Source organism: Callorhinchus milii, unplaced genomic scaffold, assembly GCF_018977255.1.
Source record: "Callorhinchus milii isolate IMCB2004 unplaced genomic scaffold, IMCB_Cmil_1.0 Scaffold10, whole genome shotgun sequence".
NCBI lineage: Eukaryota > Metazoa > Chordata > Chondrichthyes > Chimaeriformes > Callorhinchidae > Callorhinchus > Callorhinchus milii.
In genome coordinates, this window is record NW_024704751.1 from 12930526 (window position 1) to 12944986 (window position 14461).

General features: G+C 41.5%; 1 protein-coding gene across 1 annotated transcript in view; it reads right to left on the reverse strand.

The window, feature by feature from the left end:
• Positions 1-3034: 3034 nt before the first annotated feature.
• LOC103188700 (microtubule actin crosslinking factor 1) overlaps positions 3035-14461 on the reverse strand; it is a 163951-nt gene continuing 152524 nt past the window's right edge. The window contains 4 exon segments of the mRNA XM_042338917.1: positions 3035-3750; positions 4169-4283; positions 7885-8096; positions 13499-13616. Coding sequence (XP_042194851.1) covers positions 3500-3750; positions 4169-4283; positions 7885-8096; positions 13499-13616 — 696 coding nt within the window. The 3' untranslated portion in view covers positions 3035-3499.

Here is a 14461-nt window from a genome sequence, read left to right on the forward strand (position 1 = left end):
AGTATTAAAAAAAATTGTTCTCTGACTCAAATGTCCTAGTACCTCTCTTGCTGAGATCTCCTGCCTCCAACTGTTCCTGAGCTTCTGCTGTGAGCGTCATCTTACTTTAGGCGACTTCAACCTCTTTCATCTTGCCTGTCTGCGCCCTCTCCTCCCCTGCCCTCCCTCCCCAGCCTGAACCTCACCCATTGCCTAAACTCCTTCTCTACACCCAACCAATGCCTTTGACCTTGTCAGCATCCGAGATCTCTCCTTCACTGACATCTCAGCCGTTGACCAGGCTTTCTCTGACCATTCCTTCATCTCCCTCACGTCCCTTACTGGGGTTTTCTCTTCTTAAGAATATCGTTGCTTTGGAAGCCCTTGTACGCTTTCGTCCATCGTCCATTTTGAAGTGATTACAGTGTGGTTCAACATAGCTCTTACATGTGGCTGGGTGGCAAGCGATGGATACTTCACATCAGCAGAAGTGTTTGCAGAAGAGTTCACAACGGTTGGTTCTTCAGCTGTTTATTACAGGGAACTCAACACCACGAAAGAAACAATGACAGTGAAACCCCCTAATGGCCTGCGTCTGTTGTATATGGTCTTCATTGATATAAGCCGCATTGGTTGCCTTTCTTCGACCGAACCTTGAAGCTAGATACAGATTCACAATGTTCCTGACCCAAAAACTTTTGAGCTGAGACTTAGCTAAAGGCTTGCTGCAGTCAAAAGGGAACCTTCACTGTTGACGTGCGACATGTTTGTCAACGAATTGAGTGAATCCTTTGAGATGGTCTTTAGTGATCCCATTTCTTAGCCAGTCGGGACTGCAGGCAAGTCAGTCTGATTTATTGGCAGGATTTTGAAGGGGCAAACTAGTCATTGGGGGCAAGGATTCCTCCCACTCAACAACAACTTGCATTTATACAACTTGCGTTTGGCCCACAAAATATACAGTCATTCCACATTACAATAATATTCTGTAAAGCGATTTGAGACGTCAGCGATAAGGCGCTATATCAAATGCAAGGATTATTGTTATATTATTTGCAGTGTCATGGATCCTGTGTCGAGTGCAGCAGGGTTGAGACTGAGGAGTTTGGCACCGCCTAGTGTTCATATCTACAAAATAATCTCAACTCAATTTCTTTTGACAAATAAGACTGCAGAGTCTGGTTAATCGGGATTAAATGAAAATAGGAACAAACAATGTCTTTTTTTTTAAACAAAGATTCTCTGCGCTTCTTAAAAGGCCTGAAATTTATTGAAAACAGCAACAAATTACATTTGTATAGCGCCTTTCACGTCGGGAGGACGTCCCAAGGCGTAGTATGAATCTCTGGGACGGGAGGAAGTTTGAAACAACCACTGGGAATGGAAAGTTGCCCAAATTGTCCAAAGAAACACTTGCTGATGCATTGTTTGCCAAAAGAGCATTAACAAATAGCAATTCAGGATGCAGGGAGGCAGAGGGATCTAGCCCACCTGTGTTCCTGCACACCTGCATTAGATAAATTGAATGCAGAATATTTGTCAGAGAACAATGTTCGAGGTACAAGAGGATCTGGGACACTGTCGTGTGAGGGGCCCTATATAAATGCAAGTTGTTGTTGTCGTCTGTTATCTCACTGAGCATGTTGGAAACCAAAGCCTGCAGAAGAGAACCAATTCACGTTCCCAATGGGAATGAGCGCACTTGAGATGATGGTTAATGCAGACTCGTTCTGCTGAATCTGGATATTTTCAGCAGATAATCAGCAGAACAGTCAACACTAACAGCAGGTGAGATCGTTAATACAATCCACTCTGGGAGTCACTGGAGCCCAGTGAGGATGGGTGTCATGGGCTCCTGCAACCTGGTGCAGCAGAGGTCACAGACTGTAGAGTTCTGGATAGTCTCAGCTGGATGTCTGCCTCCGAGCAGAAGGTTGTGGGGTGCAAGACTCACATCAGGACTTGCAACCCACATAGTCTAAGATGACTTTCCAATGCATTGTTGGAGGGATTGTCCTTCGAAAAGACGTCAGGACATTTTGGGATGTCCTCCTGACGTGAAGGACGCTATACAAATGTAATTTACTGCTGTTGTTAACCCAAGATCACATCTACCTGTCCAGGTGGATGTTAAAGATCCCAAGGCTCAATTCAAAAAGGGAGTTTCTCTTTCCTGGTGTCCTGACCAGTAATCGCTCAAATAAAAGTATCAACTTTTCTCATCGAATTTCTTCTATTTGCGATCTGCACACCAATTTAAGAGGAATCTTAATTGACCAGATTAAAATTATTTGACTCAGACTTTTGGCATAAATTGAATGTAAATTCTATGCTTGGATTGAGTATTAGTTTGCCCAGATTGACCAGCAGTTGGGAGTACCAACTGTGTGCAATCGGCTGCCGCGTTTCGCCCACAAATTAAACAGTCACTATACTATACAGTACATCCTGTGAAGTGCTTTGAGACGCCTTGAAGCCGTGATAAGGTGCTACATCAAATGCAAGGATTATAATAATAATAATAATAATAATAATTTATTATCAGTGTTTGCCAGAATCACAGACACTAGGAAAGTGTAATGTAATGTCAGGCTCAATGGAAAATATCCAGCCACTTCTTTCAGTTAATGAACCACAAGGACAAAAACGCAGTACTTAATATTTCATTTAAATTACTGCAAGCACATTTGTTCTGAATACAAAAAAATGAATGTTTAACTCAGTTTCAGTCGGAGAATCACACAGCGACATGGTCAGACTAGCTATCCATAGAATATAAATACGTTGCTCACATAGCCCCAGTGGTCAGTTCAAATGAACGTAAAGCAGCATAAAAAAGTGAGAGAGAAAGGCCTCGCTAGCAACTGCTGGTTTTGGCCGTTTAACGAACATCAGCTGCTGTTAAAGTGTCCTTTATACCGCTTACAAGATAGCAACAGTCTTTTACAACTGGCATGTGCACTTTGTCATAATTATTTGCTAAACTTTCAGCAGGCAAAAAAACAAACGAATAATCTTAAAAATAAGTAAAACTGTACAGCACTTTTTTTTTCCCATTTTAAATTCTTTGTGAGGTATCGTGATTTCTAAACAAACACTGCAGCATCTTGCCGACTCGCCGACACAAGTCTTTTTTTTTTGTTTAAAAGGGTCTTATCTTAAATGCAAGTTTTTTTTTATTTTAAAAAAAAGCAGTAGTTTAAGTCTTCATTGGAACACAAACGCTTTTAAATTTCTCTCTCTTTAAAAGCATTTTCAAATCCCTGTTAAGCCACACAAGTCGCAGGATCAGAACGTGGGTGTTTTTATCTACATAAATATTCACATGAAGATCTTTTAACTTACAAAAACAAAAACAGATAAGATACAATGATAAGGCAGCATTAGACCACAATTATCTTTTACAATGGTTAACAACAGTACTTTTTTTTTGTAGAATATCATACATCTGGTGGCTTCCAAAGAGAATGTGTGTGTGTGCGCGCGCGAAGTGATTATCTTTTCCCAACTGTGTCTCGTATTATCGTCGAGTGCTTGTGTTTTTCGTCGCTGTGGTTTTCTTGGAGGGGGTTGGGATTTTGGAAGGTTTCGTGGATCCTCTTCGTGAAGCAGCGTGGGACCCGGGCGTGCTGGACTCCGAGATGTCCGAGCACATCGACTGCGTCTCTAACAGGTCAAAGTCCGAAGCGTCACTGCCCCTGCGGCTGCTTGCCCGGCTCCCGGCCCGGCTCCCGGCTCGGCTATTCGGCCGGCTTGGGGTTCTCTTGGGATCTGCCGAGGAGAAACAGCCCATCAGCGACCATCAGCTCTCGACGTTCCGATAAATCACACTCACCCCTAATAAACCCTCCATTCCAATCAGAAACGCGCCACAGTGAGGAGGCCATTCAACTCGTTACAGACAGGGTGAGGTTCGGCCGGTTCGACTGCTACAATGAAGCCCGTCGATCCGTAACCTGAATTGCCTGCTCTTTCCCTTCATTGTGATAGAACTTCAGTGCAACCGCGAACAAAAAAAAAACAACACAACGCCAACTTGCATTTACATAACGCCCTGCAGGCCGACCGGCGTCTCGGAGCGCTTAAGTGGTTGGTTTGCCGTTAGAATGCGGCTCAACATTGTGTGGCTCTGCTATCGCAGGTCTGCTTCTGTTGCTGGTTGGTGTTGATGCATGTTCTGATTACTCACCAGTTCGGCTGGGTTTGGAGGTGACAGGTGTTGTGTTGCCGTTGTCACCGGTCAGAGACACTTTACTGGAGTGGTAGCTCGGTCTCCGGAGTTTACTGCCCTGCACAGGAGTTACCTGGTTTAAAAATACAAACACTCGTGATGTTCTAAATGAACGCTGCTAAGAGAAGGAAGAGTGATGGTATATCAAATATGAAATTCCTCTTACCACTACATAGAGCAAATCTGATGAAGTGTATTTAGAATAATATAATAAAATACAATATTTGGCTTCGATACAGCACCTTGTTGTTTTGGAAAGCATCAATGCAGTTTACACAGTGAGTTACTTGTTCGTGTGTAGTCCCAAACACAGGAGCAAAGGAAATAAAGTCATCACAGTGATAAAAATCGTTGTAATTTAGCAGCAAGAATTTTTCAGTCCAGTATTTTGTCAAGTTAAGACCAAAATTCGCTTCTAGGACAAATATTGCTAATGTATAAGTCATAAAAGGCGCCATACAAATGTAATTTTGTGTTGAAATATCTCAATTTTCTTGAATATGGAAATAAAAAGACTTTTTTGTGGTTTATCCAGTCTAATACTTTACATGTTCCTGCACATTTGATAAAGAGTAAAATCTGCTTAACTTATAACTTATCTTATACTGTATCAGATGAGCAGGATGGTGATGATAATAAAGGCATTTAAAGAGATGATCTCTCCTAACATGGCTTCTGATGCAAAATGTTATGAAATTTGATAATCAAAATCAAACATATTCAGTCTCAAAGATAAATACAAAGTAAGGTGATCACACTCTATCAAGAAGTCAAACTGTATGGATTTACTTTGGATACTCATGTTACTAACCTAGAAAACACACAGTCACTACACTTTACAGTAAATCCTGTGGAGCTGAGATGTCCTCCTGACGTGAAAGGTGCTATATCAATGCAAGGATTATTTACTCACTAAACATTGGTCTATAAAATGTCAAATGTCTCTCCTTTCATTAGCTATTTATAGGTATTATACTGTACCTCAATGCTTGGGATCTGGAACACATGAAAGTCTAGGCACTTAGTGGGAGTGGAGGCTTTACTGTTTGTCAACCAAGGTTTGTCATAACAACGTGTGTAGGTCTGAGGTGTCTGCGAGATGGATAGGAGAGGAGGGGAGGGGGAGGAAGGAGGAGAGGGTTAGACATGAAATGGAAAATGGAATGAAATGAACCAAAGGAATCAAAAGGGTGGGGGTTGGTGGTGGGAGTGGGGGGGGGGGGGGAGAGCAGAAAAAGGATTGGAACAAATGTCAACAGAAATTAAAAACTCCACACAATGAAATGGTAAAAGTTGCAAATAATAATATACCCTCGGTTAATTTTCAAATGATAAATGGATAAGTGGATGTCATGTTAATGTCACGTTATCAAATGGAACACAAGAAACTGCAGTGTAAATGCATTTAGGCATTTCAAGGGCAACATACAGCCTTGTACGTAGCTATACTTGTATGAAGCTGTTACACCCATTATAGGTGAATAACATGTCTATTTAAGCTCACGCATGAAGCACGAACACATGCCAAAGTACCAAAGAATACCTCACAGGCCTGTATCCCAGCATTAACCCAGACCTTCAGGAGAGGAAGGGAGAAAATCATAGGCAGAATAGTGTTCCCAATAAATTCCCAACTCTCCCATGCAATGATCGTTGGAATATTACACTGTGGTCAGTTCCAGATTTTAAACTCGCACAAGAATAGTCTTCATAGGTCTGTAGCTCGCAAACTACCCACAGACTTTGCAGCTACAAAAACGATATAAACGGAGAGGAATTCAGATGCCTGCAGTTTAAATTTGGACTTCCTTGGTCGTTGCTGTGCCCTAGAAATTCCAGACATTTTTTCCAGTCCATTGCGAGGGTGATATCACCATTTTAAAATGAATCTACCAGAATAAAACATCACCTACCCCTACCCTCCCAGCCCTCCACCCACCCACCCACCCCACCGATCCCAAACCCCCAGCTCAGGTCCAAAATCCCTGTCAGTCCAGTGCCTTGGGATGTCCTCCCGACGTGAAAGACGCTGTGTAAATGTCATTTGTTGTTGTTGTTGTTGTTGAAGTACTCGTGTTTGTTGCTGAGTTACGGGATACACCTGTTACTCTTCCGTGTAAAGAGCATTTAGTTGTGAATACTCACAACTCACTATTGAACACGTGTGGATTGGTTGTGATCCCAGGCCATGTCCTCCTGTTTCTCTAGCGTGTGATCCATTGAACTTGACATCTCAGGTGCTTATGATAGGACACGAGTTAAGAGTTTTGACATCAGAAGCTCAAAATTCCACTGAGTACAAGTCTGCTCAGAAGACTTGCACTCAGTAGAAGGAGTAGAAGCTCGGGTGTGGATCCCTGACTGTCCAGCATCTTGGGACGTCCTCCTGACGTGAAAAGCGCTATACAGATGTCATTTATTGTCGTTGCAATAGCTTTTCTCCCATAACATTTCAGATCACATATGTAGACAGATGGGAAAGAGTGGGGGGGGGGGAAAAAAAAGGTCTACAGGCCCATCAAATTCACTCCTGAATGAACCCCGCCTCAATTTTACAATACACTCGACATATATTATATATTATTTATTATTACACATCTCTCCTGGATGTGGACATTTGGCCATGAAGGTGGCAGGGGGTTAAATAACTCAACTAACAAAATGCTGACTGACTCATCAATATCACTGGCATCAAGTCACACAGGCTTTGTCATCTCCGTGATGACATTTTGACATCGAAGACCAATTTGGAAGCCCCAAAGTTTTTATTTTTCATTCAAATACGAATGAAGTATTACAAAGAACACCGGAAGCTGTTCCATTAATTGTCAACGTCAGCACCTGACGTCTATGTTGATAATACCTGTATAATCACTCCAAAGAAAAAAAAATACACAAGTGAGGCCAATTATAACCTTCTGTACAATACGGTGCTGTTACTCAAGCTTTGTAGATGTTTGGATCAGCTCGTCGGTCTGTCTCACATGGCACAGCTCCCAAGTGTCATTAACATTCCCTTCATAGTATTATATTGAGAGGTTCCCAGCTGTAACAGCTCAGGTTCCTGACAGCTTATTTTCTTAATTTTCTTTTAATATTAATATTAAGGTCTGCAGTAAAATGCAAAAGTTGGAAAAGAAAAGCAGAGAAAAGTCTAAAGCATGGGTGTGGATGACTTGGGAAGCAGAGCGAGCAAGCCTTCCCCGATATGGGAGAAGTATTTACGTCTTGAATAAACTTGTCCTTTATTTAGTTAATTGTTTCTGAGAAGAACTGAAAGGTTGGTATAAAGGTAGAAACAGAGCTTTCCGAACTTGGACAGGACATGAAATGTGATCATGTCATTTGAGATCAGAGAAGACAGATAACACAGTCAGTTTATACAGGGTGACCAAAAAGTTGTGACACCAATACAATATCCAATAAGTCTGAATAAAAATGATGATTATATATATATTTTGTTTCAGATATCAGGGTAGATATCATGACTTTTTGGTCACCCTGTAGAAAGTAACAATTGCAATAATATCAAAATCCTTTCATCCAAGCGATTCTATCAGTTGTCCACGCCTTGTTGTGGTTTCTGCCAGTTGTAATACTGGAGGATTGATTGATTAATGATATATTGATTAAAATGGATTAAGTGGCCTGGGTTTTACACAAAGCTGACTCACCCTGCTGCCGCTGGCTGGAGTGGCAGGTGACGTTGGCATCGAAGTGCAGCTGTGGTTGCTGTGGCTGGCACTGGAGCTCGACCGAGTGGGAGAGGCGGCCCTGGAGGAAGGCTTGGACCTACGTCCCCTGGTTCTGAAGGCGGCCATGCCCTGGGAGGCTCCCTCTGGTAAGATGAACTTCTCCCGCAGTTCTAAGTTCGTTCGGCCCCGCGCTGAAGGAGACAAACAGAAGGGAAACACAACGATACTTTGAGCTCTGCACCAGCGCGCTGAAAAGCGAAGGGAACCGACCGGAATTAATTCACGGACAACTGATGTCATCAGCAACGTACGTTACATATCGCGACACAAAACAATCATGTAAATTACGATGCAACTGGTGACCCAAGCAGAGCCGTTAGACCCAGTTTGTTTCACAACAGGACCACACGTTCAGGCAGATAATGTCAAGTGGTTTGTTAAATTCGAAGCACAATCAAATGCAGTTGGCCAGTTAGCCTAGTGGTTACACCCTGGGTTCCCAACTGGGTTGGTTGTGGGCAAAAATAGCAAAGAAATGATTATGTCATTTATTCATTCACCATCAAATGGTAGATCCTAGCTACTTTGAGTAGAAATGGAATCAGTCATGGATGATGATACTGACACGAACACAAAAGCTGGACAGTTAAAAAAAGGACACAAAATAGGTTTTCTCCTACGACTACGGACGTCAATGCACTTTCCCACAAGCACAAAACCATCCAGATACACAATGCTTCACAAAATATGTGTCTGCGTAACAGCTCAAAACCTCATCTAACAAAAGTCAATAGGTGTTGAAACCCTGTTGTTTCTCCACCTGCTGAAACTGTGGGGGTTATAAACACAATAAATCTTCTGGAGAATTTTGACGACATTGATCGAAAATGGAATTAGCATGGAATTAACTCAAACGGATACGATTAACACGGTTATTTGCCAAACATACAATATTATCATGACTTTAAAGAAAGACATACATACACAGAGACAAACATTTAGCCCCGAACGATGGAACAAGTGTTCAAATTCATGGGGTAGAAACCGCAACAAGGCGAGATCACCATATTGAAGTCTGAACAGACACTGTTATTTAGAAGCCGGAGTGTGCAGTGCAGAGTTATGAACCACAAGCCGAGAGCAAAGTTAGTCAATCTTAACAGAAGGACAAACGAGTGCTGCACTATGGAAGGCAATCCAGTTAGACACGTGGCGCTAAATAGTAGGAGTGGAGGTAAGCAACAAACTCGGAACCTGAGGCTGAATTTTAATACGGTCTAATACGGAGATGAGTTTCATCCAGCATCCTCAATGCAGGACATATTTGATTCTCTTTTCCCTTCCTCGTGTCTGTCACTCCCGTAGCAAAGTTTTTAAATATTTCTTCTATCCATGCACGTTGCTGCACTTTGTGGAGGGATGAATCAGCTGTCAGCTTCGCAGTGACCTCAATATCACTGCTTAACAAGGGACAATAATAATAATTCTAATAATCCCTGATAATAATCTAATAATTTGATAAGGCGCTTTTCACGTCTTCGAGACTTCTCAAAGCGCTTCACAGAATATACTGTAAAGTGAATTGACTGTATTTGTGGGCGAAACTCGGCAGCCATTTGTGCACAGCAGCGTCCCACAAACAGTCGTGGATTGAGTGACTAAATTATTATTGTTTTTTTTCTTGAGGGATTATCATCAGGCGTGTGGGGTAAGAAAACTTGCCCAAAGTTTCGCCCTGCCGGGAATGAGCTGTATTATGAAATAATAATAATTTGGTCACTCAATCCACGGCTGTTTGTGGGACGCTGCTGTGCGCAGTTGGTTGCCGCGTTTCGCCCACAAAATACAGTCAATTCACTTTTACAGTTTATTCTGTGAAGTGCTTTGAGACGTCTAGAAGATGTGATGAGGTGCTGTATCAACTGCAAGGATTATTATTACTTTTACCTAAGATGAATTATTGTGTTACCATGGGCAGTAATAATATAATAATAATCCTTGCATTTGATATCGAGACGTCTCAAAGCGCTTCACAAAATATATTGCTTTATGGATGGATTTTATATTGATTATATTTTTTGATCCAGCCTTCGCTCTAAACAAAATTCTAAATGAAAGTTCCCAAAAGATTTAATATCATCAGAAAAGCAGTCTGGTCACAGATGTCCGTTATGATCCAGTTTAACATCACCTATCTGTGGTTCCCATTAAAAAATTGGAAATGATCCAGCCGTATGAAAAAGCCCCTCAGGTTCTGAAATCCACTCCTACTGAACTGAACAATCGAACAAACTGTTTTATTGTAATTTAACTAATTCAGGGGAAAGGAAGGAACATACAGCAATCAATCAGTGAGTAGCTGACATGCAACTGGGAGTTAGTGCAATTGGCAAACACACTTTACAGCTTGGCTCCAGGCATCAATTCAAACGGATGAAATGCTTTAAAAATGCTTTGTTTGATATCTATGACTCTGATACGTACCTTACGGCTGGGAGGGGAATGGGAGCCAAACCCCCCCCCCCCTAAAAAAAATTGGCTTTAAGTGTCTACAGTTTATTATTATAGTTATACCTTTTCCATCTTTGAGATGGATTATTATTCTGGCACACTCACTAGGTCTAAAGTTAGCCCCGATTGCTTCATTTAGTTGAAGAACGAGGTGCTTCTTGACAAAATATCTGAACACTTTCCTTTTTTTGAGCCTCTGTTTCACAATCTCTACTTGATCTAAACCTTACATTCTACTAAAAAAGAATCACTTTAACAACTGCTATTAATAGCAGTTTAGCTCAGGACTGTGTCAATAACAATCCTTGCATTTGATATAGCGCCTGATCACGTCTTCCAGACGCCTCAAAGCGCTTCACAGCATACACTGTAAAGGGAACTGACTGTATATTTTGTGGGCGAAACACAAAGATTTCAGACAACAGGAATAAGATAAACGGCTAAAAAAAAAAGGAATCCTGAAAGAATAGTGAATTCTGAGAGCCCGGCTGTAGCAGTGTGAGTGGAAGTTAGTCCATTAATCTCGATCAGGGAATAAAGCCATTCACAGAGAGAAAAGGGCAGAGTGAGGAAGAGACAGACAGAGAAGATTTGCCAACCTATCGGAGACTGACTGGAAATCGAAGAAATCGATTCTGAGCGTAACAGTTTATTCCCCTGATGGTGAACTAGAAAAGATGACAGAGAAATCTGAAACTGAATCATACAGGACTGCAAAAGAGCAGAGTCATTTACTCCATGGACTTGCACATGTCAACAACTTCTTGGCCAGTCTCTCGAAACTGACGTCTTTCCCTCCCCAAAACAAACATGGATTTAGCGGCACAATAGTGGAAAGAATCAGGGCCGAGTGGTGTGCACTGCAATGAGGTTCCAACATTGTGCATAAATAGGAAGCCACTATTCAGTGGGTTTCTAACCAAACTGTAAACGAGCAAATCCAAACAAGCAATATTAAAATAACAATCTTTACGTGCGTAGCTAAATAAGTGCAAGTTATTGTTGTTGTTCTTGGCCACAAGGTTAGATATTGACAGAAACAGCAAGTTGTATAGCGTGACCAAAAAATTGCAATACCATTCCAATGTCTAATAAATCTTAAAGAAATGATTTTTTTTGATAATAGGGTAGATATCACGACTTTTTGGTCACCTTGTATAACACCAAATTTTCAAGGTTGCCTTCAGGTCAATTTTAAACCTTTCCCGTGGCCACCCTGATTGTGCACATTGCTCAATAATGTTGTTAATTTTATAATCTAGAGGTCACAAGTTTGCGTTCCTGAGACTGGGCTGTCTCAGGCTCAAATCTGACAGTCTCAATTGGGATGAGGCTTGTGATTGATTAGCAGGGCAGCTCAAAGGGAGCTCCGTCAACCGTCACGACCACTAATAGCAAATATTTCTTAATCAATCACTGACATGCCGGTGAGGGAGAGATTCAACTTATCTAAATCTTAATTTGATTAAAACCAAATCTGTTTGGATGCTTTGAAGTAATTTCCTCAAATTTTCTAAACAATTTAGTTTTTACACGAGAGACACACTGTAAGTCTTCGAGTAAAGCCTCAGAGTGTGAACACAGGTATGATTTCAGCTTCACCAGTGTTGATAGAGGAAATCTGAATGAGTTCTAATTATAGGCGAGGAATCTGTAACCTGGTCTGTCGTGATCTTTTAACTGTGCAATTCTGAAGGGCACATTGTGTGGGGTTAACATTCGGGGCAGGGGATGATTGAGAAAGGTTTTTAGGTAAAAGATATATGCGTAATTAAAATCAATATCTAGGACAATGAGGACAGAGAGCCAATGCTGGAACCAATTCATTGACGAGGTTAATACAAACGTTGTTGTGTTGACAGATTTTAGATGCATGTGCAAGAGCATCATTGAGAAACTCGTCTTCACTCAAAACAAAAAAACAGATCAGAGCCTCAGAGGAGTGAATAAAAGAGCTTAAACAGGGTAAAGAATTAGAAAACAGAATTAGAAAACAGAAAGCCAAGGACATAACTAGGCAGAAAATTTTACCTGGGGTGACATTCACTCTGTTTATATAGTATTTGCTTGTGCAGAATATGGCAGGTTGTTGAATTCAGTCTCAACTTTGAAGTTTGTAGTTAGAAAATTTGCTTAAAATGTTTTAAAGAAAATCATTACACATTTGATACAGCACCGTTCACGTTGGGACGACGTCTCACATTGTTTTACAGGATATACTGTAAATAATATAATATATTATGTAAATAATATAATAATATAATAATAATCCTTGAATTTGTATAGCACCTTATCATGTCGTCCCAAAGTGCTTCACAGAATACACTGTAAAATGAACGGGGACTATATTTGTGGGTGAAATGTGGCAAGTAAAGGTTAACAACTCAATGTTTAGGTGAACACTTGGTGAAAAATTAAGAAATATTTTAAGAATTTGCCAGATTCTAGAGTCTCTGTGATGCTTCACAAATAGAGTAACTGCCGACCCAGGTAGAATTTCTGTTCATGTCTTAGGTGTACTATTTCATCTTGCTGGAATGTTATAAAGTACGGCCGATGTTATTCACAAATTTGATTTTTCATGCCCCTCTGACTTCTACAAAGAGGTATACTTAAGCACCCACCCACAAGACTGCTGGTTTAGTCTTGAGGACCATTAAAGTATTGTTTTAACGCACAAAATAAAAAAGGAACAACAACTTGCATTTATACAGCGCCCTTCAAGTGGGGTATCACCCAGAGCGCTTTATCTCTAAAAGCCGTCTCTCTCTCTTTCTCTCTCGCTCCTTCTCTGTGCCACCCTCCTCCACCCCTTTCTCTGTTTCTTGCTCATTCTCTGATTGATTGTTAACAAAAAAACCTCAGGTATTTTTTGGTTAAAATTCAGTATAAACCAACTTTAATGGTCCTTATTGCTTAGGGTCACCCCCACCCCCACCACTCCGGCTCGGAGTCAGGTTCCGCCACTGTTAAGCGCTCTGAGACTCTACCCTGCGTGGAGGGCGCTATGTACAAGTGCAAGTTGTTGTTGCTGTGGTGGTGGCAGAGTGAATGCAGATTGCCCCACTACTGTCGGTCTTACCTCTGCACGGGTCATTTTTCACCAGGAACTCATCCAATGCCATCCAGCCTCCGCCCACACGGACCATCACTGTGCTACGCAGAATACGCACCAGTCGTAACTGCTGAGAGTCCCCAAACTGCAGACAAAACAGACGAGACTTAACCCTGCGAAGCCAGTCATTCCCATCCCAGTTTCCCACAGGTTAACCGAAGAAGGTTCCACTTTATTTGGTCATTTTGTTTTCCTGCTCTAAGTGATCACAACAGCATTCACTTGCTGAGGGATCAGGGAAGTGACTGACTCCAGTTTGCTGCCGATATTTGCTCGAGTTCAATATGGAGTGGCACGAGAGTGGACAGAGGTATCTTTCCTTCTCAACCATATCCGAGTTCAGGAAGCTCTTTGAAGCCCAGCTCACAGTGTAGTGCAGAGCGGTCGCTCACGTCTTTGAGCCTGATCTAGACTGTACAGGTTTGGGAGGTGCTAAGTGTTTTTGTGCCCCGTGTTCCTCCATTGGGACACGAGAAAGAAGCAGAGAGGAGAACACCTTAAAGAAAAAGGTAAATCTTCTGCTCCAAAAGAAAACAAACGACACCATCAATAAGATTGTCGAACGCAGAAATGCGAAATAATACAAGGATCTTTCTGTGCAATGTGGGGGGAAAAAAAGGGAACTCCTTCTTCTGTTGTGCCTGTGGAAAACTTCGCTTCAACCGAATCACATTTCATAATTAGCAAGTAATCAAATGCCCCATTTGCCCAATTTAATTAGCTTTAAGATTATTGCGGATGTAATTCAAGAAATTATTTCAGCCACTGTATTCATGGTTCTGATGAATGGGCTAAGTTCATCCCCTTTTATTATCTGGGCGTGAATGGTAAATTTACTGTTCATGGAATAATTCTTTCACGTACTAAGATCAAAACAATTTCACACGTGGGGAAATGCAAGGGGCATGAAGTTGTAATCTAATACGAAGA